This window comes from Leiobunum rupestre, chromosome 5 (assembly GCF_980474605.1).
Source record: "Leiobunum rupestre chromosome 5, qqLeiRupe1.1.hap1, whole genome shotgun sequence".
In the NCBI taxonomy this organism is placed as follows: domain Eukaryota; kingdom Metazoa; phylum Arthropoda; class Arachnida; order Opiliones; family Sclerosomatidae; genus Leiobunum; species Leiobunum rupestre.
Genome location: NC_143388.1, coordinates 31,387,755 through 31,414,722, shown reverse-complemented (window position 1 = coordinate 31,414,722; position 26,968 = coordinate 31,387,755). Strand labels below are relative to the sequence as shown.

Genomic DNA, 26,968 nt, shown 5'->3' with positions numbered 1-26,968 from the left:
TTAGCTGTTTTGTCCTTGCAAACACTCACAGTCGTTGGCGCTGAAGTAAGAGTTCTGCATGGAATACAGTTTGTCGATGGGATTGACCGCGGAGGAAAAGAAGCCACCGGCGGAGTCGGCGCCGTGCATGGTCGGCGTGCCTCCCGCCGAAGAGCCGCCTCCGCCGTGCCCGATCAACACGTCCTCCAGGCCGCCCAGGCTGCCGTCGCTCTCCAGGCTCAGCTCGCTCTTGATGTACGAATTCGCGCCGCCGTTGGAGTGAGAGTAATAACCTACACGGAAAACAAAATTAATACTTCATATTAATAGCGTTTATTTCTCAAGGGAGTGAATCACGGATAACAAGCAAATTAAAAAAATTAAATTGTTATATAAAATTATTTATTTCGTAAAGGAAATAATATAAAATAAAAAAGATGAATTTTAAATATTTATTTCGAAAATAAATGATAAAATTAATAATATTTATTTCGAAAATAAATGATAAAATTAATAATATTTATTTCGAAAATAAATGATAAAATTAATAATATTTATTTCGAAAATAAATGATAAAATTAATAATATTTATTTCAAAAATAAATAAATGATAAAATTAATAATATTTATTTCAAAAATTATTGATAAAATTAATATTTATTTCAAAAATAAATAAATGATAAAATTAATAATATTTATTTCAAAAATTATTGATAAAATTAATATTTATTTCAAAAATAAATAAATGATAAAATTAATAATATTTATTTCAAAAATAAATAACTGATAAAATAAATAATATTTATTTGAAACAAATAATGATAAAATTAATAATATTTATTTCAAAAATAAATAACTGATAAAATAAATAATATTTATTTGAAACAAATAATGATAAAATTAATAATATTTATTTCAAAAATAATTATGATTAATTTTATCATTTATTTATTTTTGAAATAAATATTATTAATTTTATCATTATTTTTTCAAATAAAGATTATTTACTTTATCATTTATTTCAATGATAAAATTAATAATATTTATTTCAATGATAAAATTAGTAATATTTATTTAAAAAATAAATTTTAATATTAATAGGGTTTATTTATCAAGGGAATCAATCACGGATAACAAAAAAATATTTATTTAAAAAATAAATTTTTAAAGTAAAGAATATAAAATATAAAAGAGATAAATGATAAAATTAATCATATTTATTTCAAAAATAAATTATAATATTTATAGTGTTTATTTCTCAAGGGAATCAACCACGAATAACAACCAAATTAAAAAACTTATTATTTATTTAAAAAATAAATTGTGAAATTAATATTATTTGTTTCTTAAAGTAAAGAATAAAGTGTTTATTTATCAAGGGAATCAATCACGGATAACAAAAAATATTTATTTAAAAAAGAAATTTTTAAAGTAAAGAATATAAAATATAAAAGAGATAAATGATTAAATTAATCATATTTATTTAGAAAATAAATGATCAAATTATAGGTATATTATATATTTCACTAAGTAAAGAATATAAAATATAAAAGATTAATTTTAAATATTTATTCCGAAAATAAAAGATAAAATTAATATCGCAAAGTAAAGAATAGAAAATGTAGAAAAAGGATTTTATTTGGGGTGTGTTTTAAACCCTTCAGCCCCCTTTTGACCTAAATTCGACCTACTTATTTAAAATGATCCATTTCGGGGTTCCCCTAAACCCCCTTAAATAAGCCCTCGGTCATAGGCGTGCGAGAGGGTAGAGCTGATCTGACATGTATTTGAATATAGGTGGCGTAAAATAATATTTATTAAATTTAAATAAAGGGCTGCTTTAAAATATATTTCAGGGTTTTAAAGCTAAATGTTTACATGTGGTACTTCTGTGTAATATATATTTCATTATAGCAGTCTCATTGGCGTTGACTGATATGGCTGTACTAAATTTTCATCCCCTTTGAAATTTCACAAAGGCTGACGAGTTTCTGGCTACGCTACTAATGAGGCTTAAGTCATGGCACTACCGGAAATTGAGAGGCCTGAGTATTGTGTATAATGTATGTATATTATATATTATGTATTATACATAATACATTATACATTATAATTATATTATATTTTGTAAATGTCGCTTAAGTCGCCTTGATTATCGTTAATGTATATTTAAATATATGATATGTATAATATGTATAGTTTAAAATATATAATATGTACTATGTATTTATATAGTATGTATAATTTAAATATATAATATGTATAATGTATAATTTAAATATATAATATGTATAATGTATAATTTAAATATATAATATGTATAATGTATAATTTAAATATATAATATGTATATTGTATAATTTAAAATATGTAATATGTATAATTTAAAATATGTAATATGTATAATTTAAAATATGTAATATGTATAATTTAAAATATGTAATATGTATAATTTAAAATATGTATAATGCATAATTTATAATATGTATAATGCATAATTTATAATATGTATAATGCATAATTTATAATACGTATAATTTAAAATATATAATACGTATAATTTAAAATATATAATACGTATAATTTAAAATATATAATATGTATAATGTATAATTTAAAATATATAATATGTATAATTTAAAATATATAATATGTAATATGTATAATTTAAAATATATAATATGTAATATGTATAATTTAAAATATATAATATGTAATATGTATAATTTAAAATATGTAATATGTATAATTTAAAATATGTAATATGTATAATTTATAATATGTATAATGTATAATTTATAATATGTATAATGCATAATTTATAATATGTATAATGCATAATTTATAATATCTATAATGCATAATTTAAAATATATAATATGTATAATTTAAAATATATAATATGTATAATGTATAATTTAAAATATATAATATGTATAATGTATAATTTAAAATATATAATATGTATAATGTATAATTTAAAATATATAATATGTATAATGTATAATTTAAAATATATAATATGTATAATGTATAATTTAAAATATATAATATGTATAATGTATAATTTAAAATATATAATATGTATAATGTATAATTTAAAATATATAATATGTATAATGTATAATTTAAAATATATAATATGTATAATGTATAATTTAAAATATATAATATGTATAATTTAAAATATATAATATGTATAATGTATAATTTAAAATATATAATAAGTATAATGTATAATTTAAAATATATAATATGTATAATTTAAAATATATAATATGTATAATTTAAAATATATAATATGTATAATTTAAAATATATAATATGTATAATGTATAATTTAAAATATATAATAAGTATAATGTATAATTTAAAATATATAATATGTATAATGTATAATTTAAAATATATAATAAGTATAATGTATAATTTAAAATATATAATGTGTATAATGTATAATTTAAAATACAATACTACACACATAAATAAACGTAATTAATAAACGATATTAAGGCTTTCACGTTGTGCGAGTGTCACCTTGGACAAATAAACTATACATAGTTTGCACCGAAGGGAGGGTCCTATGGTCTCCAAGGAAACTGGGAGGGCGATCAAAAATTCAAACCATTTCGCGCGTAGCTCCTAAATAGGTAGCCATTTTGTTGGTAATCTCGTCAAAGCTACAAAACGTATTAGATTTATGCTTTAAAATTTTAAATGGGCCCTAAACAAAGCCAGATAAGATTCTAAGGCCTGGTTATTTAAATAAAATATCAAATTACGACATAAATATCTACGAAAAGAAGTTAAAAAAGCTTATCAAAGTTAGGCCTTTGCGGTCATCCTTTTTACAATTACCTTCGCTATCGAATAAAATAAACAATTTTCGCTCTTCCTTGGTAATTGAACTACTCGAACAATTTTTAACCAGGCAGATAACCATTTTTAACGTGAAAATAATTTCTTAATCATGTGAAAATAATTAAAATCCGCAAACAGACGATTGAAACTGTTAACCCTCCCGTTTTACTAAGAAATCTACACCAGAAAAATGGCGGCAAAGAACCGTTCATTCTTGCTCAAATTAAATATTTATTCTTGGTTCTTATATCTATACTTGGAACTGCGTCATTGATGACGTAGGGATGCAAACTATGTATAAGGACCCATTTCGCGGGCAAAAACCCTATACCGAAAGAATCGCCTAATTTTTCCACCCAAATACAATTTAGCACGTGGGTAAAAACTTTAGATTCCGAGCTAAGGTATTAGGCCTAATATCGTTTGCTTAGTGGTAGTGGATCACACCTAGGAGCAACAAACACAGCACCCCACACAAGGAGAATTAACGCAACCCGTCAAAAGTCGTGGATTTTCTCGCGTACATTTTTCATTGGTTAGACGCTTTAGCGCCTGCTGCTGTCGGAAGGGGAAAATTCAGAAATTGTCTTCCCCCTTTCCGTAAAACGTTCAGCGTAAAGGCTCATCCAATGAAATTTGTACACAACACTGCTATCTGCGTTCTCCTTGTGTTTGTTGTTCCTATATCACACTACCTTGATTGGAAGGTAATCTCGTACGTCCTCAATAAACCTAAATACGTTCTAGTTATAAATTGCTATTAATCGAAATATTTGTACCTTTAAATATCGATAAAATCGATTTAAATGAAATATTTGTACCTTTAAATATCGATAAAATCGATTTAAATGAAATATTTGTACCTTTAAATATCGATAAAATCGATTTAAATTAAATATTTGTACCTTTAGATATCGATAAAATCGATTTAAATTAAATATTTGTACCTTTAGATATCGATAAAATCGATTTAAATTAAATATTTGTACCTTTAGATATCGATATAATCGATTTAACTGAAATATTTGTATCTTTAAATATCGATATAATCGATTTAACTGAAATATTTGTATCTTCAAATATCGATATAATCGATTTAACTAAAATATTTGTATCTTTAAATATCGATATAATTGATTTAACTGAAATATTTGTATCTTTAAATATCGATATAATCGATTTAACTGAAATATTTGTATCTTTAAATATCGATATAATCGATTTAACTGAAATATTTGCATCTTTAAATATCGATATAATCGATTTAACTGAAATATGTGTATCTTTAAATATCGATATAATCGATTTAACTGAAATATTTGTATATTTAAATATCGATATAATCGATTTAAATGAAATATTTGTATCTTTAAATATCGATATAATCGATTTAACTGAAATATTTCTATCTTTAAATATCGATATAATCGATTTAACTGAAATATTTGTATCTTTAAATATCGATATAATCGATTTAACTGAAATATTTGTATCTTCAAATATCGATATAATCGATTTAACTAAAATATTTGTATCTTCAAATATCGATATAATCGATTTAAATGAAATATTTGTATCGTCAAATATCGATATAATCGATTTAAATGAAATATTTGTATCTTTAAATATCGATATAATCGATTTAACTGAAATATTTGTATCTTTAAATATCGATATAATCGATTTAAATGAAATATTTGTATCTTTAAATATCGATATAATCGATTTAACTGAAATATTTGTATCTTCAAATATCGATATAATCAGAAGAAAATAGGGGAAGTACGTATCTGTAGCTTTGAGCCGTAGAAGTCGTCGTGTGACCCACGAAAACGCCTTTTAACGCAAAATAAACCAAACTGAAAAAGTAGTTCCACTTTGGTTTTATTTCAACACGGCGATAAACGTCGAAAGCAAAGACACCTTAGCTCATTTAGCAGAAAATGAAAAGGAAAATATGTTACAATTGTTCGATTTAAGAAAAATTGTTTTTTTAAACGATGTATTCATCCGCGATTTCCCGGCAAACCGTTATGGCGCGAAAATTCGTGAAAAGTGACGCCTTGCTAAAGCTGACTAGAAGCGTACTTCCCCCTATTTTCTTCTGATATAATCGATTTAACTGAAATATTGGTAACGGTATAGGTATGGGTTAAAGGGAGTGTTAACTAAATTGAAAAATGGGCTGCTATAACGCGCTATGGCTCGTTTTTATCGTAACTAGCGCCAATCACACCTTGTTTCTGCTAACCATAGTGGCAAAAATGTGAAATTCGTTGATTTACAATAAATACGGAAGTTCATAATCCCTTTAACCAGAAGTTGGTCCTGTTGTCAACGCTTTAAAGCCCCATTTTCACGCTCGCTAGTAGCGGGTAAAAATCGTCAAAATCCGCTTCAGCTACACACTTTTTCACTTTCCGCGTCGATCTGTTTCAAACAGACATTTTAGCTTTATTTTCACGTTTGCGACTGGCGTAAGCGAATTTTGACTATTTCTATCCGCTACTAGCGAGCGTGAAAATGGGGCTTTAGAAAGGTACATTCGTGAAAAACCTAAGTTTAAAGTAACAGGAATAAAGGCTGGTTCACACGGGCAGTGTTTTCCTGATTTTCTCTATTTTCTCGTGTTACCACCTTTTCCCGTTGCTCTGGCGCACGGGAAAACGACTGTACACACGAACAAAATTTAACGGATTTTTCCGCCGTCAGCGCTGCCAGTAAACGAGAAAACGGAGAATAAAATGTTGAAATATCTCTACTTTATTTTCCCGGTTTTTGAAGCTCTTTGAGTTCGACTAATCAGCGAGCGTTTCGCTGTCACGTGATATAAGGAGCGATTTTGAAAGTCTTTAAAAGTAGGCTTAAGAATTTTTGCGTCTACCACGTGACGGCATAACGCTCGCTGACTGGTCGAGCCCAACGCCCCTCAAAAAAAAAGTTATCCGTTTCCTCGTTCCCCGGCAGCGCTCGCTGTGATAAAATCCGGCAAATTTTGTCCGTGTGTACAGTCGTGTTCCTGCGCACCAGAACCACGGGAAAAGGCGGTAAAACTAGAAAATATAGAAAACCAGGAAAACACTGCCCGTGTGAACCAGGCTTAACGCGGGTGCGAGTCAAAGCACGTGGACTTACCGTCGGGTCCGGGCGTGGAGTAGCCTCCGACGGGGGTCATGGGGAACTGCGTGCCATCCGAGGAGGGGTCGCCCACCGACGCCAGCCGGGAATAAGGGGAATCTGCGGGAGACAAAGGAGACAACGACCATCAGAAGATGATCGAGAATCGGGATACTTTCGAGACGGGATGGCATCGAGCGTCCAAAATCGAAAATGACAAGATGGCCTGATAGATTACCGGTGAGTCGCGTATGGCGATGGACGAGATTTTAAAGAGCGACTTTAACAAGTGGCCATAGATGTAAATATAGAGAACGGGCCCGCGTTTTAATCAATCGGGGGAAGGCACGGGTTAAAAACTCACTTGTTTCGGCGGAATGTCCGTGCATGGATTGATTGCCGCCTCTCTTCTTGCCGTCCTTGGCCATGTCGCCACCGTCGCCCTGTTGCTGCGCTTGCAATTGCTGCTGTTGCTGTTTGCGCTGTAGTTTCTTTAGCTGAACATTCAGAGGTTAAAAGAACATCAATTTTTGTTTCGGAGCGTAATTGGCCTTCTATAAAGTAACATTGGCCTTCTTGTTTAGATGTATTGGGCGCGTCACTCGTGACGTAGAAATGACGTTACACTATGATAGCCAATAGACGCTAGCATAAACTCTATGTCTTATTCAACTTGTTAAAAAGTTCCACACGCGTCTTGATATTTTAACGTAAATTGGCTCGAGCGATTTCGCGCGTGCTCCATGAAATAAAAAAAATGCGCGAGCCTTTTAAGATAAAATATTAAAGAGCGCGTGGAACATTTTAACAAGTTGAACAAGACACGAATTAAAATTCTACGAGTCGCCCTTTTTATAAAGATCTAAGCTTCAAAACTGAACTGAACTCCTACCTATCTCGTGACGAAACCGATACATTAAAACAAGTTCGGCAAGCGTAATAACTTTATAGAAAGGCTTATTGGGGAATACTTACTTTGGCTCTCTGATTCTGAAACCACACTTGCACGATTCGAACGCTTAAGCCCGTCTCTTTCGCCAAAGATTCTCGAACCTGAAACCAAGATTTCAAGTTTAAAAAAAAAAATAATCTTCCGGCGGGAATTCATACCTCTACGTGGAATGCTTATACCATTGAGTTGAGAATAATTCATAGAGCCAGATTTTGCATACCATTAGTGGCAACGGGAATGAAAATCAAGGAACTTTATCATACCTTCTACATTGCTTTCCCGTCTCGCGACAGACTGCGCGCGCGTGCAAGTCCACGAGACATTAATGCTCTGTCAAAGGCTGTTTAATATTGCCAACAGAAGGCGCCAGGCGTACTTTGATAAAGTTCCTTGATTTTCAGTCCCGTTGTCACTAATGGTAAGCTTAAAGCCTATAGAAAAAAACCAGCTCTATGTATTATTCTCAACTCAATGGCTTATCCTGGCGTATCGCGTACGGTAAGATAACTCTGACGGCTTTGGCCCCGCCAATAAGAGAAAAAATTCCCTTTGCGCGCACTCCCCTTTCACGTTGTTGTTTGTTAAGTTAACATAGTGACGTCACAAAAACCGTCAGCCACATCGAGAAGAAAATCTGCCGCGATAAGCATTCCAAGTAGAGGTATGGATTCCTGTTGTTTGTTAAGTTAATAGAGCACTTACTTTTCTACAGGGTTTCTGGCTGATTTCGAAAGAGGCTTTGAAAGCCCTTCTCTGAGCGGTGGTCAAGATTGTCCTGGGTCTCTTGGGTCCTCTTCGTCCGTCCTGCCTCGGAGGAACGGCGTTCTGTCCACCGCCGGGCGTCAGGGGCGTCGAGGGCTGGCTGCCGTTGCCGACGGGAGTGTCCGCGCCTCCTCTGGAAGCGGCCAGTTGGCTCAGGACGGAGATTTCTTTCTCGTAGTCGGGCCGGCAGTAGAGGCGTCCGGCTCGGATGACGAACTGGTCTCCCTTCTGCAACTGGCGCCCGCAATCGACGCAGACGAAGCAGGCCAAGTGGTACACGTGGTCCAGAGCTCGCATCACCAGCTCCGACGGGGCGATCGCCTTCGTGCAACCAGTGCATTTCACGGCGAATAACCTGGACAACGAAATTCGGCTTGGTCAAATGATTACGAAGGTCCCGTTCAAAGTTTTAAAGTCTTACAAGCTTTCGATTAACTTCTCTAAAACTAAGAATTGTAAAAACCCTTCATTTAAACAGTCTAGCTTTGGACTGTTGTGGAATTAGTTATCTGCCTTTGCTGCTGATTGTAGGTGGTTTATTTTCGCTTGTTCCGGGATTTCGGAGTAGGGTAAAAAGAGAGGTTAACGGTAATAGTGAGCTAGGGGGCTGTTGGCTCGCGTGGCATGAAGGGCTGGCCACCACCCTCCTACGCATTGTAACCCGGTCACCTGAATTAAAGGCATAAAAGTCGCTCGATGACTTGGGCCTAAGGTGGTGCCTTGGGTATTAGTCTAGCTGATTATTATTATTATTATTATTATTAGTAGTAATTTTACTCCGATTCTATGGTGGCGAATAGTTTGAGCCGAGGTAAATACGTTCTTCCAAAATGTCTCCCTGTGGCCTTTTTAGCCTCGTTTTTAGCAGATAAATTCTGGCTAGCAGACGACAAAATCTGATTTACTCCTTTACACCTCCTTTTCAGAAGGAGTAAAAAGAGTAGCCCTAATACTCCGGAACAAGCGAATAGTTTGTGGGACGGAGTAATTCTCATCCCCAGAACAGGCGAATAAAACGTTTTGAGGTAAAAAGAGTACACTTTTAGTCCGAGAACAGCCGAAAAGAAACCATCTAATACTGAAATAAATGTACAAATATTCAGTGTAAATAAAAATTGAATTATGTTTCAGAGAACATTTTAGGGTATAAATTTCCAGAGAACTATAGATTAGGTTTTAGGGTATAAATTTCCATGTAAATTTCACCTTGTAAAATTTGCATATGGGTTTGTACAACCATAAAATGAGCGCGGTGTTCTAAGGGGAATATTTTGGAGTTACACGCGACAGGTCCATTTTCCCATGGAATAGCTTGGATGAGCCGAAGTTTGAAGTGCTAAACAAAGTTGGCTATCTCGTTTTCGACAACTTTTGACGAGTGAGAGAGTGGCGGCGGCGGCGATCATAAAACGGGCGAGAGCTCCCAAAAGCCACTACAGTTCTCACTGACTCCTTTTCCATATTATCAAATTGAAACTACTGATAACAGTGTTTGCGATAGACAATCGCTCCACGTAAGCTTCCAATACAAGCACGCGCCGAAAACGGGAAAATATTCACTAGAAACGCTTTCAAGTAGATAAAAAATAGAACAAAAACTGGGAATGCGCCAAATATTTGACGACACAAAATAATCGATCGAATACTAAATCGAATATTCGACTCGAACGGAAAAATATTCACGAAAAACGCTTTCAAGTAGGTCAAAAAATAAACCTAAAACTGGGAATGCGCGAAATATTTAACGACACAAAATAATTCGATCGAATACTCAATCGATTATTCGATTAGATGGGAAAAATATTCGAGAAGTTAAAAAATTAACCTAAAACTGGGGTTGAGCGAAATATCTGACGACACCAAATAATTCGATTGAATACCAAATCGAATAGAGCTTGAAAATTTTTCGTTTTTAATGACCAAATAGTCGAAAATGGATGTAGACATTCATTTTCAAATAGTTTGCAAACTGGTCAATCAATTGTTGAACTTCACAGCCATAACGAAGAATGTTATATGGACTGCAGAGGGGATGCAAACGGGTTAAATCCCCAGGGCCCGATGGACAAGGGCCTTTTACTATAGGGGCCCATCGCCTTGCCCTTCACCCTCTGTTAGAAGGGCCGGCGACGACATAATTTAGGTCTCTTCATGGCCTTGCATACAATGCATAAGAGACACGGTTACATACAGGGCTGAATTAACTATTAAGCCAAATCACCTCGTGCTTAGGCAATTAGAAAATGTAGACCATCTTGAAGGATACTAGTTGTTGCTTAAGGCTGGTATTTTGTATTAATCCGCGGTAAATTAAATAGCTTACAAAAAAAATAAATCTACTTATAATAAAAAGTGCTTATAATTTTAATAAAAAGTGCTTATAATTTTAATAAAAAGTGCTTATAATTTTAATAAAAAGGGCTTATAAATTTAATAAAAAGTGTTTATAAATTTAATAAAAAGTGCTTACATTTTAAAATAAATTAGCATAGAAAAAAATTAAAAAATAAATTTATTAAAAATAAATTTGGTTTTCAATTTTTTATGCTATTGTACAAATAATTCTTTCTTAGCTTTAGTTAATCGTCCACGTTTACACTACACCTTTAAATTTATTTTGTATAATTACTTTGCTTACGTCTATAATAATTTAAATAATTATCCAACATAATTTTCGTACTTTGGGTTCGTGAGTGTGCGTCAATTTGAGAGTCATTTTTTAACAATATAAAAACGAACTGGACACTTGGCAGTTGTAACTTATTTTATATTAAACTAGTGTTGGCAGCTAATTTGAAATCTGGATTAAATCATGATATTATTTATTAATTACACTAACTTTTTATTCTATTTATTTTGCACTTTTAAGTTTGAATAAATTTACTAAAAATAATTTAATTGAAAATGAATTAAATCATTGCAATTTGCAGGTATAACGTGAGATACTTAAATTTTCTTATTGCAAAAATTCCTAAGCTAATTGGCCAATAGGTGTTTCTATAAAATAAAACAATACAAATTTTAAATGTAAAATGTTTTTATTTGCGCCACGAGCGCCAGTTATTTAAGTGCTTTACTTGCACGAGAGATGTGCACGCGGGTTTCAGATTTGGAAGAGTCTCGCGACTGCCGCGCGTGCACTCTACCTTCAAGAGCTACGGCTAAGTGACGTAGACAAAACATTGTCACATGACCTCCCGTATTGTATAGAAACACCTATTATCCGTTATTAGAATTACTATTTGATTCTAAAAATATGTTTTAAGTATTTAATAGCTAGAAACTATATTTGATATTAGATTCACAAGCCTACCAAACACTATTGGTGCGTAAAATTCAAATCAGGCCGCAGCTGCAGGTTTTTAAATTTTGGACTAAAAATGTGTCTGTCCAAAAGTAATAGTTTGGCTGAAAATCGTGTTTACGTTCAATTGCTGAGAAGAAAGCGTTTACAGTCTCCACAGTTCATTACAGTTGAGGATAGGAGTTTGATTATGTTTTCGTTAAACCCGTTAAACTGACTAAATTTAATAACAAAACGCGTTTAAAGCCCTGAAATATAGGACTCGAAAACTCTTAAACGACAGAAATCTTCAAAGCAGACGCGAAAGTAGCAACTCGGGGGCGAAATGCGAGCCGAGGCTTAAGAGTTTGGGAAACCGGAACATTTCGCGTTAAGTATCTCGGCGGAATGGCGGGAAAAATAGTTTTTGGTAGAAAAAAAATAACGCGGTAGTAATGACTTTAACGCGACGAACATTAAAGAAGATGGGGATGGAAGAAAACGACGCAAAGACGTTTATCTTTATAGCTCGGTAGAGCCGAGCCAAGGCTTAAAAACCAACTAGGCAAAACGTTGACTTTACCCCTTTTAAAGGGTTTAAGGACACGGTCCGCTAAGCCTCGGTTAGATAATCTCGTTGGCCTTCGTAAAACAAGGTAGGGAGGGAAAAAATCGTTCCTTGCCGGGGGAATAAACAACGCTTTTGTTTTACGAGAGCTTAAATACCGGCCATACACAAAGGAAGAGTAAAAAAGAGGGGTTAAGCCTCCGGTCTTAGAGAACGGAGCTTAGGGACGATCTTTAGGGTTAAGACCGGGATAAAACCGGGGTCGACGAAAAGGCCATTCGCGGAGGGTTACCGTCAGAGGGCGGGAGCGAGCGCCAGAGAGAGAAAGAAGAGAATATAAAAGGGAAACGGAGGGGTTTTAAGACTCGACGGGGGATGGCGCCACGCTCGGACGGAGCCGGGAGGTAAAGCCGTCGCCGACGTTGGAGAGGGGCTGCCGCTTTCACTACTAAATCCCCATCCAACGCGCCCGAATTGTTGGCATTCCAGCGATACTTTCTCCAGTCTTTTCAAAAGGAAATATATTGCTAACAGCGGGGGCGCCCGCGTCGCCTCTTCCCTGCCAACCCTCCGCGCTCCGCAGTCGACTATGAAAAAGGGGGCCGACTATATTGGGGTTTGAGTATAACGATTGGGAAATCCAATATCAAACTCGACGGCTTCTTTTTACGGGCCGCGCTAAGCGGGGCCCAAATACTCGCGCGGAGCTCCAAAAAGACGAGCCGAGGCTTAGCCCCGGCAAAGAGAACCTACTACTACTACTACTTCTACGCCGCTGCTGCTAGTAGCGAGGGGGCTCAAAGTCGAAACCCGGGCGGGTCGGGAATGGTTGCCTATCCCCCCCCCCCCCCCCACCGGGTGGAGTGGGGGCAAAAAGTCGGGAGTCGAACCGGAGCCCCCATTTTGTTTCCTTATTGAAATTGTCAGCGCAGCCCACAGTCAGGGGTCGAGACGAAATACTCCATCAATTTCAATTAACGTAATCGCGAGTGCGCGGGGGGTATAAAACCTTAACTACAGTTCGTCCCTCCCTCCTCCGAATATCATTTTTCAGTACTACCCCTTCGTTGTACTTCGGAAAAAAATCATGTTTTTGGACTTTTTAGAATCAGAGAACGCGCGTAAGATTTTGGCATTATAAAATTGAATGTCTATAAGGGCATTTTTTACTTAAATTTCGGGTATTTTATCACATTCTGCGCGGGTACGTATATGGGATATGGAGCAAGTGGTAATTTGCTATTTTCTAAGGTTGTGGAGCATGTCAACGAACACCTAGCGACAAAAAATCAAAAGTTGTTGTTCACTGTTGTCGAACTTATTTGTGATTCACGACCGAATACTATCGCTACGCCCTCTTTGGTTCGCCATTGAAAGCTAGATAGGTAGAGGCTAAAGCAGACTAGTGGTTTTTCCTCATCGTTTTTCTTAAATTGGACTTTATAAATAATGATACTTGCATTTTAATATATTTCGTTTGCTTATATTTGGATAAGTTTATTTAGGAATAAACGTTCTTATGACTTTTTATTGGTCGGTAGCAGATGCGAGATCATAGGCGCTACCTCGGAGAAGCTAGCGCCGTTACGCCACCTAGACTCGTTTCGGTCGCGAATACTCTACTCTTAAAGGCCTAGGTTTTCTTCTACCTGTTTTCCTTTAAGTTTACTTCTCGCCGCGCAAATCTCCTGGTGGTAGGCCAACGTGTTCTGCGGTTGGCTTATACCACCAGGATATTTGCGCGGCGGGAAGTAAACTTAAGGCGAGGGGCTGATCACTCCGCGTAATCGGTGTACAGAGCCGTACCTTTGACTGTACTAATGGGATTACGCGTAATCTTTGAAGTCCCTGCCTTTGGCAGTGCTAATCTAAGCGTAATCCGGTGTACAGATTTTCTAAGAGTGGTTAGCCCCTCGACTTAAGGGAACGCACGCAGAAGAAAACCTAGGCCTTTAAGCAAAATATCCTTAGTAACTATGATGAAAACATGGACCAAGCATCCTAAGGACAAACATTGTTCCTTGATTTTTGTCATGGAGACTTTAAGAATTAGGTTCAATTATCGTAACGCGAGATGATTAGAAATTGGTTGCAACTTGTTGATTGAAGATTGTGCGAAATCAACTAAAATACACCTCGTTTTTTTGAGCTAAAGTAGTGAATCCCCACTAGTTCTTAGTCCATGTTGCTGCATACTATTGACATGTCAAATCCTCTGTCTAGCGTCCACAATCGTAGATTTGTGTGATTATTATGATACATTTGCCAGTCATTCAATTAGGCCATTCCAGTTAAATTAGTCAACCATTTTCGACATTGGAAGCGCCATCTTGTAGCTCAAAAAGTAACTAAAGCAGAAGCAGAGTCACTTTAATATAATACAATAAAAAATACACTGGATAATTATTTTGAGGCACTGGTAACATATTTCACAATAGACCGTTATACATTTGATAAAGGAGAAGATACTTTACAAGGGGTAACGATTTTTAAATACCCTTATTTTTACCAGGTATAAAACGAAGAATTGAATAATTAAAAATGCTGAATTCTTCCTGGATTGATCTTTTTCTTCTAGCTTTTACACAAAACATCATTTAAAATAGGGTTAGAAGTTGTTATTTTTGAGGAAGGGAATTAATATTTACTTATTTATTACAAATAGACAGCTTAATCTACCCCAAAAATGTAAACAGGCGCCATCTAGAATAAATAAAAAGCATTAAAATTTAAACCTCTAATGGCTTCGATATTAATGCGCGTTTCTCTGTCAGCAATTTGTGAATAAAGTTGAGTTCAGACCGAGGGTGAAATAACTTGAGTAATAATATCTAATAATATTATTTGGATTACTCGAAATAAGTAATCCCGCGTAATTTTTGCTAATCTGTAATTTTTTTAAGTAATCTCTTGAAATATGTAATCGGGTGTACACATTTTCAGCGAGTTATTTCCCAGAAAACTTGACCAACTAATTGGCAGTGAATGAAGCAGCGTGAACGGCAAACGAAATGTCATTTGAGGACGGAACAAAACATTACTTTTCTAATGCAGTTAAAGGGAATATAACCCGCAAAGCAATCTTTATGGAAGACCCCTTCAATTTTTCAAATTTCCCTGTACAGTGGCGCCAAACATTTTTAAAGGCAAAGGCAAGAGCGGCCAGAGCTGCAAACGTTGGTGTTCCACACCAAATACCTGAGATTATATTCCCATTAAAGGGAATATAACCTGCAAAGCAATCTTTATGGAAGACCCCTTCAATTTTTCAAATTTCCCTGTACAGTGGCGCCAAACATTTTTAAAGGCAAAGGCAAGAGCGGCCAGAGCTGCAAACGTTGGTGTTCCACACCAAATACCTGAGGTTATATTTCCTTTAAAGGGAATATAACCTGCAAAGCAACCTTTATGGAAGACCCCTTCAATTTTTCGAATTTCCCTGTACAGTGGCGCCAAACATTTTTAAAGGCAAAGGCAAGAGCGGCCAGAGCTGCAAACGTTGGTGTTCCACACCAAATACCTGAGATTATATTCCCATTAAAGGGAATATAACCTGCAAAGCAATCTTTATGGAAGACCCCTTCAATTTTTCAAATTTCCCTGTACAGTGGCGGCAAACATTTTTAAAGGCAAAGGCAAGAGCGGCCAGAGCTGCAAACGTTGGTGTTCCACACCAAATACCTGAGGTTATATTCCCTTTAAATGCAAATTTATTAGTGAACTTTTTAACTCATATAAATTCAAGGAAGGGTCAATGACCCCCTTGCCCCACCCAAATGACGTCCCTGACGCAATGTTTTCGATAAGGTAACCGATTTTTGGGTTTTCAATTTGTTTTAGATATACAACTATTTGAAATTCAACCAATGAAATTAAGCTATAGGTAACGTCACTAACGTGGGAACTTTGAAACATTTGATCCGTCGCCTGCTTACTATTCAGTGATTTCAGTCTCACGTGACAGGACGTTATCCAAAACCCGCGCAAAATGGCGTTCATAGCCAAAGCTACGAGGCGAAATTACTCTATATAATATTGCTATTATCGAAATAGCAGACACAAATAATTTTGACAGGATAAAACTAATTTCTAAATTTCATACAAGAAACAGGATAGCAGAGGACAAAAATAATACGAATAATCACTTAAGGGGGAAGAATACAGTAAAAGTCTCTTTTTCGTTCAAGCTGAACGTTTCTGTTTTAACAATAACATAATTTAATTATATTTTTTCCTATAGGCTGAACCTTCCTCTAGTGCTTAAAATAATTTTGATAATTATAATATTAATAATTTAATAGTTAACGAGATATAAAGTCCTAACTAAAGGGTAGTTTGGGCGCTTGCCCAACTTGTTTAGCTCTGCGGGTCCGAATAAAAACGTAATAACTTAACTACTTTTAAATTTAAAATTGTCAAAATTATTTAACATTAATTAATAGTTAGGTTAGCAGTGCTATATGCGTAGTTAAATTGTAGGTTAAAATTATTTAAGTCACTAAACAAGAGGCTGTTTTACACGTAAATATTAATTTTATAAGTTAAAATACAAAATTAAAAGAGTTCAGCTTGAAATAGCGCGAAAGTAGACAATGACCACTGTAGTCTTCCCCCTTAAAGTGGAGACTTTTCGCCTGTTCTGTAAAAAAAGGAGTACACCGTTTACTATAAATTAAACTATTCGCTGGTTCTGGTGGAAATAATGATTCTACACCGTGAACTATTGTCAAGGTCAGAGTATCGGGGCTACACTTTTTAGCTTTTGTCATCTGGTAATCTTATTATTTTGTTAAAATCTGGCAAAACCTGCCCAGTGAGGGGACCATTTTAAATGACCGTTTTTTAATCCAACCTGAACTATTCGCAAAGACCAAGGACAGTAGATACAGGGACGAGAAAGCAGAGAAAAAAAATTCGGTTTTAAACGTCTTCATATTCACGGGGAGTTAGATGTAAACAAACCGCGGCCATTGTTAAGACGTGGTTCACCATGGACAGTATTATTGTAGTTAGTTTTTACCATTTTGATGTTAAATTAAAAATAAAACTACGAGCGTAAATAAAAAAATGCCCATTGGTTTTGAACACTTAAGCCTCGTCAAGAACCGCTAAAATTAGGTGACCGCCATTTTTTTGTTTACAACTAACTCTCCTCGCGTTTAGGTCGTTTTAGGTGATATATTCCAACAGAGGCCGCCAATACACTTCCTCGTCCCTGTATCTACTGTCCTTGCAAAGACTTCTGGCTTAGTATCCACCTATTGGAGGGAGCCAAACAATTGTCGCACTGTTGCGACCCACAAAAATTAATTAACAGCGTACCAATTATTTGGTACATGGGATATGAACAACTAATTTTCCACCAATAAAATTATATAGTCTGAACGGAACATCGCGAATACCATCCGAAAAATACGAACATGAGCGAGTATTAGCGATCACAATACTAGTGAAAGTGGCGCGCAAAAATCCAGTGGACAAATAATGGTAGCTTGGCAATAATCTCCCTTCTCATTTCTGTATCATCCGAGGAGGCTTAGTACCGAAATCCTGCAGGCTGAACGAGAGAGAGAGAGTTTGCCCACACTTGCCAATGTGCGCTTCAAGCGGCGACTGGGCCACTCGAGCCAAGAAGTCCCTCTTGAAGCGAGTTGGTGGTACGTATCTCGGCTTCGACGACAACCTTTTTCACTCCCGCATACTCTCTCTTCTCGAAGCGAGATTCAATAAGGACCACGCGAAGGTCAGAGGTCGAGAGACTACCTTTTATGAGCGTTAATCTTTCACGGATTAGTCAAAAATCTAACGCTTTTTTTCAAGGAGGGGAAACGCGTATTTTGAAGGACCTATTTTTTGGTAATATTAGGCAGATTTTTACGAAAATAATCCCAATTTTTGTGATAAATACGAATATTAACGAATATTTTATTCAACATCTGTTTGAATTTGTTCAATGTAATTAAAATTGGATTGCATTTTTTGGGTTATACAGGGTGTTTTAAAAGTATATGCAAAAATTTTAAGGAGTTGTATGGGGTGAGTTGAGAAGTGTGCCTGTTTTTTCTCATTTTCCTACGATGAGTGAAAAGAGCTTCAGAGAGCTTCAAAGTGTGGCCTACTAGCCCCTGGAAGTAGGCTGCCACAACCGAAAAACCGAGCCACGGGGAAACGTGAACATTAAGGTTTGGGTTCGTGTGATAGCTAAAAAAGGACTTTGTAAACAAATCGAGGTAACCAGCGTAAAAAAGTAAACTTAAACAGTATTTAAAGTCCCTGCTGCTTGGTTTGGCGCTTGCTGCAGTTTACTGCAGGGGCTAGTAGGAAAATGGGGGAAAACAGGCATACTCCTCAACTCACCCCCTACAACTACTTCAAATTTATGCATAATCTCATGAAACACGCTGTAGAGATTAAGCTAATATAAAAATGAGCTACAGCAACTTAAATGTGGACAGTTTTTGGTCGAGATTTGGGCTTCTAAACTGGCATTAAACTGACAAGTGTGTATAGACGATCTTTTACGTGTAGATATATTTCAATTTTATTAATTTATAAATTATTATTTTTAAATTTTAAATATTTAACAGTCACTAAAATCGCCAAAACAAAACTATGTCACTTAACCAAAAATTGGACATGGCCTAGAACATATTAATAAAGTTTATTATTATTGATTTTGGAACTTTCGTCCTAGGGCTGCAAAATATTAATATCCTAGATACTTAAATAGTTCTTTACACAAACATAGGGAAAGTGTTTTCAAGTGTAAAATATTCTAAAACACTTTCCCTATGTTTGCTCGAATGGAGCAAGTCCGAAGATTGTACCTTAAATACGAAAAATGTTATAGCGGTTTTTACGGATTTGAGTCGCCATTTTCCAAGATGGCGTCGGCAGCCCAGACACATGAAATCTTAACTTTAGGAATTTGTTCTAGGTGATATCATATTTTTACTGAACTTAGAATTTTGGGAAAGCTTTATATTTCCGACATTTGCAAATTTTGAATCTCAAAGTGATTTCAGAAATCAGAAACTGATTTTGAGATTTCAGACGAGCTTTCAGAGCATAATTTTCGAGTTGATTTGTGGTTTTTTAAGCTGATTTTGAGATTTTAGAACTAATTTCCGCCAAGAAATTAATTTCCAAATTTCCAAAATCGTTTTTCTCTAGAGTGTAACGGGATTTGTACGTATGTCGGAGCGCTGTTCCGAGTGATTTCAGGAACGTACTTCCACCAATCACAGAACGTATTTTCGAAGCATTTTTTGGGGGAAAATGTACTTTTCGATTTTCCGCATAGTGCGCCATCTATGAAGCAAATTTTCTGCTTTTTAAATTTGAATCCGGCATTGTAACTGTTGCCAACAATTACAAGAGGAATTCGGAGAAAACCAGCTGCTTTGGTGGTGAAATTAGACCACATACTATTTAAAAACATTCAACGAACTCCAAAAGGTTCAAACGTACTAAATGTATGCCAAAAAATATCAAAACGCATTTTCGTATCATAAATTTTTCCATACGTACAAAATACGATTAAATAAATCCAAAACGTATTTTCGTACGAAAAATTTTAAAACGTATTAAAAAAGTACAAACGTACTGCTCGGAACAATTTTGTAAAAGGTTTTAAAAAAAGCCCTCAGTTTAAAAACAAACCCAGTTACAAAAAAACCAAAAAAGTCACACAAAAATATTTCGATATTTTTGTGTGACTTTTTTGTGTGTAAAATAACGTTTAACCAATGTTTAATATTTTGTACGGAAAACGATACAATTTATCCCCGACTCTCGGTTCTTTAGTATTTCACGATTCGTTTATCAAGCGTTAATAAATCAAAGGAAGCCGAGCAGGGGCATTTTTTCCCTCGAGATCTTTATAGACCACACTTTTGAATATATATAAAATATCCTTCAAGCTCGTTCTCTCCTCTCTGTCCATAAATTCTTTGCACGCGAGGATGCAGGTGCTGCCAGTCCGCCCCTAGCAACCGAAATCCCCAGATTCTCTCTCGTAGAATACGTTTACCGGTTGCTATGGAAACGGGATGATAGCCGGGTAACGCCTACCGTCTGTCAGAAAAGGTCAGCGGACAATTCTAACGAAAGTCGAGTGTAAGGTGAAGGCTGCTTCGCACCTGATTATTTGGATTTCGTCGCGCGTTAAATTCAACGGCGCATTTTTGGCTTGTTTTTTACTCCGAAAAAATTAACGGCGCATGTCTCTTATTCTTTTTTTTCCGCGTTTTGGGGAGGACCAAAATGGGTTATCTTCTCGGGGGTTATTACTTTTCCGTAGTTACGTCGCGGGCCCTGCATACCGGCACAAATATTTCCATTAACTAAATAGCAAACTGATTATTTCTCATTAACCATAAACACAACTGTATGCTTTACAAGAATCCATAAATGTAAAAATAATGAATTCTTGATATAGGAAACTGGATTCGACATATTTTTCGATAGGGAAAGAGGCGTGGAACATTTCAGAATGTAGATACAAAGACAGGGCGCGTTTTAGATTATAAATAAAGAGACAAGGCACGTTTTGAGAATGTAGATAAACAAACATGGAACATATTAGAATATAGAAAATTTAACATAGCACATTTTAGAATGTAGAAAACCAAACATAATACATTTTAGATTATAGATAAAGAGACATGACACATTTTATAATATAGATAAAGAGACGTGACACATTTTAGAATATAGATAAAGAGACGTGGCACATTTTAAAATATAGATAAAGATGCATAAAACATTTTAGAATATAGATAAAGAGACATAACACATCAAAGAGACATGACACATTTTAGAATATAGATAAAGAGACATGACACATTTTGCAATATAGAAAACCAAACATGGTACATTTCAGATTATAGATAAAGAGACGTCGCACATTTTAGAATATAGATAAAGTGACGTGAGACGTGGCACATTTTAGATTATAGATAAAGAGACATGATACATTTTATAATATAGAAAACAAGCAAGACAATATACATTCTAGAATATAGAAAACAAGACAATGCACATTCTAGAATATAGAAAACAAGACAATGTACATTCTAGAATATAGACAAATAGATATGGCACATTTTAGAATATAAGAAAGCAGACGTGACATATTTCAGAATATAGGAAAGGATAATATATAATATGAGATATGGCATATTTTAGAATATATAATACGAATAGATTAAGAGACATGACACGTTTATAAATTACGAAAATACATTTAAAAAAATGAAAAATAAGCTTTTTAAATGTTACCGAACTATATTTATAACACAAGACAAAGTGAAATAAAATCTAATCATAACAAATTTGATTTGATTTTAAATCAAACTGTTTGAGTAGGTTGAGATATATCCCGGAAGACGTAATTGTATTCGACAAGGGGATCACCGCGATAAAAAGTCGGAACCAAGTTTGATCCCCCGAAAAATTGGAATACGTCGGGAGGGGGTCTATTTGACGGCGGCAACGTGTGGCATCAATTTCACGAGTTCTATAATCCCCCTCTCGCGATCGTGGCGCCCCCTGCCTCCGACTAGATCCCCCTTTTTACGAATGGAGGGAGATAACGTGAAACACGTGGCGCGCTGGACAATACCGTCGACGGACACCGGGGAATATTCAATCACGAAGGACCGCGCTATTGCCACCTGGTGGCGCGGAGAAACACACGGCGAAGGGTGCAGTTTGCGATAATTCAAGCTCGACTTTGTTGGCTTCTTTATTATTCATTTTTTCCCTATAGCGTGTAAAAAACTGGATGCACGTGTAGAACAGTTTCGTGATAAAGATCAGGAGGGCACGCTTTCTTCGGTTATGTAGATCGGGTGGCCTCCATTTGAGAAGCATTATTCCTTATCATCTATCGAATTCATTGTGTGTTTACAGAGTGATGCCGACCGCTAATTGAGGCTTTGAACCATTTTTATTGAATTTAATTTAGTTTTTTTTTAAGATTCAAATGGTCATTAATCATTTTACCGGCGTGGTTTAAACCCGAATTTATAAACATTTTATGGGAATCAGTGGTTTGTAGTTTGCACACCGATAAATGGGTTTGTACGCGTGTAAAACGGTGTAATATGAATTTCAAATGTCGTATTACTAAGAATCCATTAATAATATAACTTAGACGTTAGATCATGGATAGTATATTTTAGAGGATCGGTAAATAGCCTGGTTTTTAGCCCCCGTAAACCAATCACACTAAGGGAATGGGCCAAGGTTATTTGAAAAAAAAAAAACACAAGTATCGCTAACAAGGAGAGTACCCGAGGTGTTTATTGCCGATTTAGTTCAAAGTCGGCCGTAATGTAGACCTATATGAGATATGAAATTTCCCAAAAGGAGACGTTGCACTACCCATTCCATTTACCACTTACAACCAAAATAAGATTTTTTCCTTATTTTACCCAAAATTTGTTACAAATTTACCCTAAAAATGTTTCAATTTACCCAAACTTGATGAAATTTACCTAAATGTGGTCCAAATTACACATTTCGTGATTTTAAAAATTTTCGTAAAACCGAGAAAATCCCATGCTTTTTTAAATGGAGATTTTATTGTTTTAAGTGATCAAAAACATTTTCGGTTGCCATAGCAAATCGAATGGGTAGTGCAACGTCTCCTTTTGGGAAATTTCATATTTCATATAGGTCTACATTACGCCCGACTTTGAACAAAATTGGCAATAAACACCTCGGGTACTCTCCTTGTAAGAGTGGACGATACTGTTCGAAAAAAGAAAAAAGATAAACATGAAGTACATTTTTACGTCAAAAGGTATTGTTTCACGTTTTTATAGATTAAATATGATATACTAAATATCAGTTGATAGTTTTTATTGAATTAAAAAACCAAAATTAATAATTACTAAAATATAAAGCGGCAAAAATTACGTAACAATATCAACCGCATTAGATTGCCGGATCACGTGATACAAACGACCTTGCAAGACTGCATCGGAGTCTCTCGAGCTGATAGATACGCGGGGAGAAATCAAATGCACTGTGGATGGGTATCGAAAACCTGTCCTCTTAATTTACTGTCCATGAGTGGATTTAGTTTATATATTCAGTTGCGGGTTAAGAAAGGCAAAATATCTAGTACATTTGGCGGAAAGATACTAGCACGAATTTCCGGTTAATCGGCGGCGGGAATTTCGAATTTCGCCTATTTTCTGTTGAATTCCTAAATATTCCTACGCGTGTTATATTAATCCATATTAGAAATGTCTATTGCGTAATTTTCAAAGTGATCAATAAATATTTAATATAGATTATTATTATTAAGCTTCATTATAGCGTAATTTTTGCATTATGCTCCTAAGCAATCATAAACGTGATAATTTCGACATTACGCGTTCTATACTTACCCTGGACTCACAAAATGGATTTTTTAAGGTATGCCTCACTTGTAGCACTAAAAATAAATTATTACAATTGTTTTGAAATATTATCTACGTTAAGTAATTAATTAATTTAATAATTTAATAATTAATTTGATTAAAAAATATAACGCAATAGAGGTATTTTCCGAAATTATACAACGCGCGCGGGTATGCTTAGACATTCAACCGTAACTAGGCCAATGCATCCAATGCGACGCATCGGGCCCCGTCTAATTTATAGGGGCCCGCAAACTTAGTCGTCCACCACGACGGGTGAACTGTCACTGGCGTAAATATAGCGGGTCCCATTTTGCATTGGGGCCCAATTGTTCTAGTTACGCCATTGTCAGTTGGCACCCCTGAAATTTTGCTTCGGTATTTTGTTTATACGTTCGTTAAAGAACTAAACTGAAAAATCAAACAAAATTAGAGTGGAAAAATGATTCGATATTGAGAATATAGATGTCGCTTCATTTTCAATGCTACGGGCCTACGGGTATAATTATTTTGTAAACCATGAAAACCACTTTCCATAGGGTTAAACGAGGTAATTTTGTTAGCTACCTCTAACTGCCGTTAAACTTGTTGGTGAAAACGTATAATTAAATGAACTACCGTAAATATGGAAGTTTTTAACGGAAAACAAGCGGTTTTATTAGTATAGTCTAGCCAATTTATCGTTCTTCGCGTCACGAGTTCTACAAGAGCTTTAAAATATTTTATTTGGGAAAATAGTCAGCTGAGTTTCCTACAATCCAATGGAGTGTTACAATCAAGCGATTGTCATCGGACTTTGTATCGGCGAATAAGTCGCATTATGAAGTATTTCGCGTGATTTGGTCGCTAAACGGGGGTGGCCGATGTCTCAGCCAACATTTGACGGAGAGAGGAGCGGGGAAAAAGCCGACTACACCATGCGTGAATCCCGAAAATCGGGGTTGGCCGTAGAACGAGCTGGGAGAGGGTGCGTAACAGCTTGCACGTGCTGTTTGGCGTCACTAACTTACCTATTAAACAATGAGGGATTATTGGGAGGGAGACCCCACCCCGACGAGTCCCCCGGAGAGGGTGGCACCCCTTGCCCTTTTCACGCCTATATCGTAGCGATTAGTGATCGCCTCCCCGTCCAACGTAGGCGGCCGGGGGTTCGAACCCCACTCGATTCGGATAGAATCAAGCCCTAAATAGAATATATTACACGAAAAGGTGGCATAAATTGGAGGCTGCCAAAATGGCTTTAAAAAGAACTGTCTCCCTTCTCGATTTTTGACTCGAATTAGGTGACACCCGGTTGCGAGATACTGATGAGGCGGACGAGGAACTCCGTCGCTGTGTTTCGGATATCCATTTCGGCCGGGGGAGGTGCGCCCTCTTTAAGAGTGATTCATAATGCTGCCTTTCGATTATGCATTATTCCTGAAGTCCTACGGACTGTTTATCAAAAAGTCGTTCTACGGACGCGCTACGATGACATTCGGAATGCGGAAATTTCATTGTGGCGCATTCGGAAAATATTGGCCCACTGTCGATTCTACACGCCCCGAATGAATGTATTGAATCTTTATTTGCCCAAATTGGAGTCCCCTTTTTCGTCTACCGGTATTAATTAAATAGACGCTTAAATATAACCTGTTCAGCGATTGCTTAGAAGCTAGGAGCAACAAACACAGCCACCGACACAAAGAGAACGCAACCCGTCAAAAGTCGTGCATTTTCTTTTGTACAGTTTTCATTGGTTAGACGCTTTAGCGCCTGCCACCGGCGGAAGGGGAAAATTCGGAAATTGTCTTCCCCGATTTATAGTTTAAATAAAACTACGTAAAATGATGTAAGAGGTGTGTTTCTATAAAATACGGGAGGTCATGTGACAATGTTTTGTCTACGTCACTTAGCTATAGCTCTTGAAGATTAGTTTATATGTTATATATTTCTTTGGCTACAGTTTTGCACGAGGGGCTGACCACTATCCGTAATCGGTGTACAAGCCCGTAGCTTTGAGTGTACTTAAGTGATTTCGTAATCGATTACAGATTTAGCACTACCAAAGGCTGTACTCGCTGTAATCGGTGTACAGAATTTAAGGAAGTGGTTAGCTCCTCGGTTTAGCATGTCAAACTCTCAATAGAATAGCGAATCGATTATGCCGAAAAAAACTGTATGAATAAAATATTTCGCTCCATGTTGGCGAATTATTACGTTACCATGTTGGCGAATTATTACGTGACCATGTTGGCGAATTATCACGTTACCATGTTGGCGAATTTATTTGGAGGCAAAATCCACGTTGGTGAATTCGTTTTTTACGTTTGGCCACGTTGGCGAATATAATGATTAGGAAAACCAAAGATGACGATATATTTTTCCCATCTTATCTTATCAATCGTTAATAATTCTCCAACATGGTAACGTAATAATTCGCCAACATATTAATTCCGCCTATTTGAATAAATGCATTCTTGGCCTGCCTTGTCGTAAGTAAAGCGAACAAACGCAATGTTTTATTTCGCTGTCTCAGGAGAATGCTCGTGGCGTGGATGAATTAACAACAATTCGTCCATGTTCGTAGACTGTAATTTCGGCGACATATATTTCAGTCAATCAACCAAATAGGTAAGACGAAGAATTCCGGAATAGGCGAACTATTTCTCTGGCAATGGGAGAAATTTGTAATAGTTGGAATCCCGAGAGGAATAATACAAATACGTTAGGGCACGCGTTGCATTCGGAGCAAACGCGCGATTAACGGATAAGGAGGAGTAGAGGAATGAATAGTGGTATCTCTACCTGTCGTAGTCGGCCTTGCAGTACAGTTTCCGATCTCTGGAGTAGCAGCTTTGGGAGAGGTGCTGTCGGCAGACGGAGCACTGAAGGCAGTCCTCGTGCCATGAATTCTCCATCACTCGCATGATGTAACGGTCCACGATGGGCGTCTGGCAGCCAACGCACAGCTCCTGCAAGGAAGACGCTTGCTGCTTGCAGCTCAGCGGGGGAAGCACGCCAGTCTTGCTGCGGTAGGAACCGGTGCCCAT

The 26,968-nt window shown here is 35.9% G+C and overlaps 1 protein-coding gene across 1 annotated transcript; it reads right to left on the bottom strand.

Moving 5' to 3' along the window:
• LOC149944141 (LIM homeobox transcription factor 1-beta-like) lies at window positions 1–26,968 on the bottom strand. The gene is made up of 6 exons (XM_090176294.1): window positions 26,724–26,968; window positions 8,612–9,026; window positions 7,933–8,010; window positions 7,322–7,454; window positions 6,976–7,077; window positions 1–272 (listed from the first exon to the last, which is right to left on the bottom strand). Exons 1-6 carry the CDS (start codon window positions 26,966–26,968, stop codon window positions 1–3), a joined length of 1,245 nt encoding a protein of 414 aa, XP_090032420.1.

What these genes read in the sequence shown, in the direction of transcription:
- LOC149944141 (XM_090176294.1), bottom strand. Translation starts at nt 26,968, where the DNA reads ATGGGCACCGGTTCCTACCGCAGCAAGACTGGCGTGCTTCCCCCGCTG. An exon ending in GCCAGAAACCCTGTAGAAAA is followed by an intron (nt 8,011 to 8,611) that starts GTAAGTGCTCTA and finishes TCTTGGTTTCAG; the next exon opens with GTTCGAGAATCTTTGGCGAA. An exon ending in CGGACATTCCGCCGAAACAA is followed by an intron (nt 7,078 to 7,321) that starts GTGAGTTTTTAA and finishes TGTCTCCCGCAG; the next exon opens with ATTCCCCTTATTCCCGGCTG.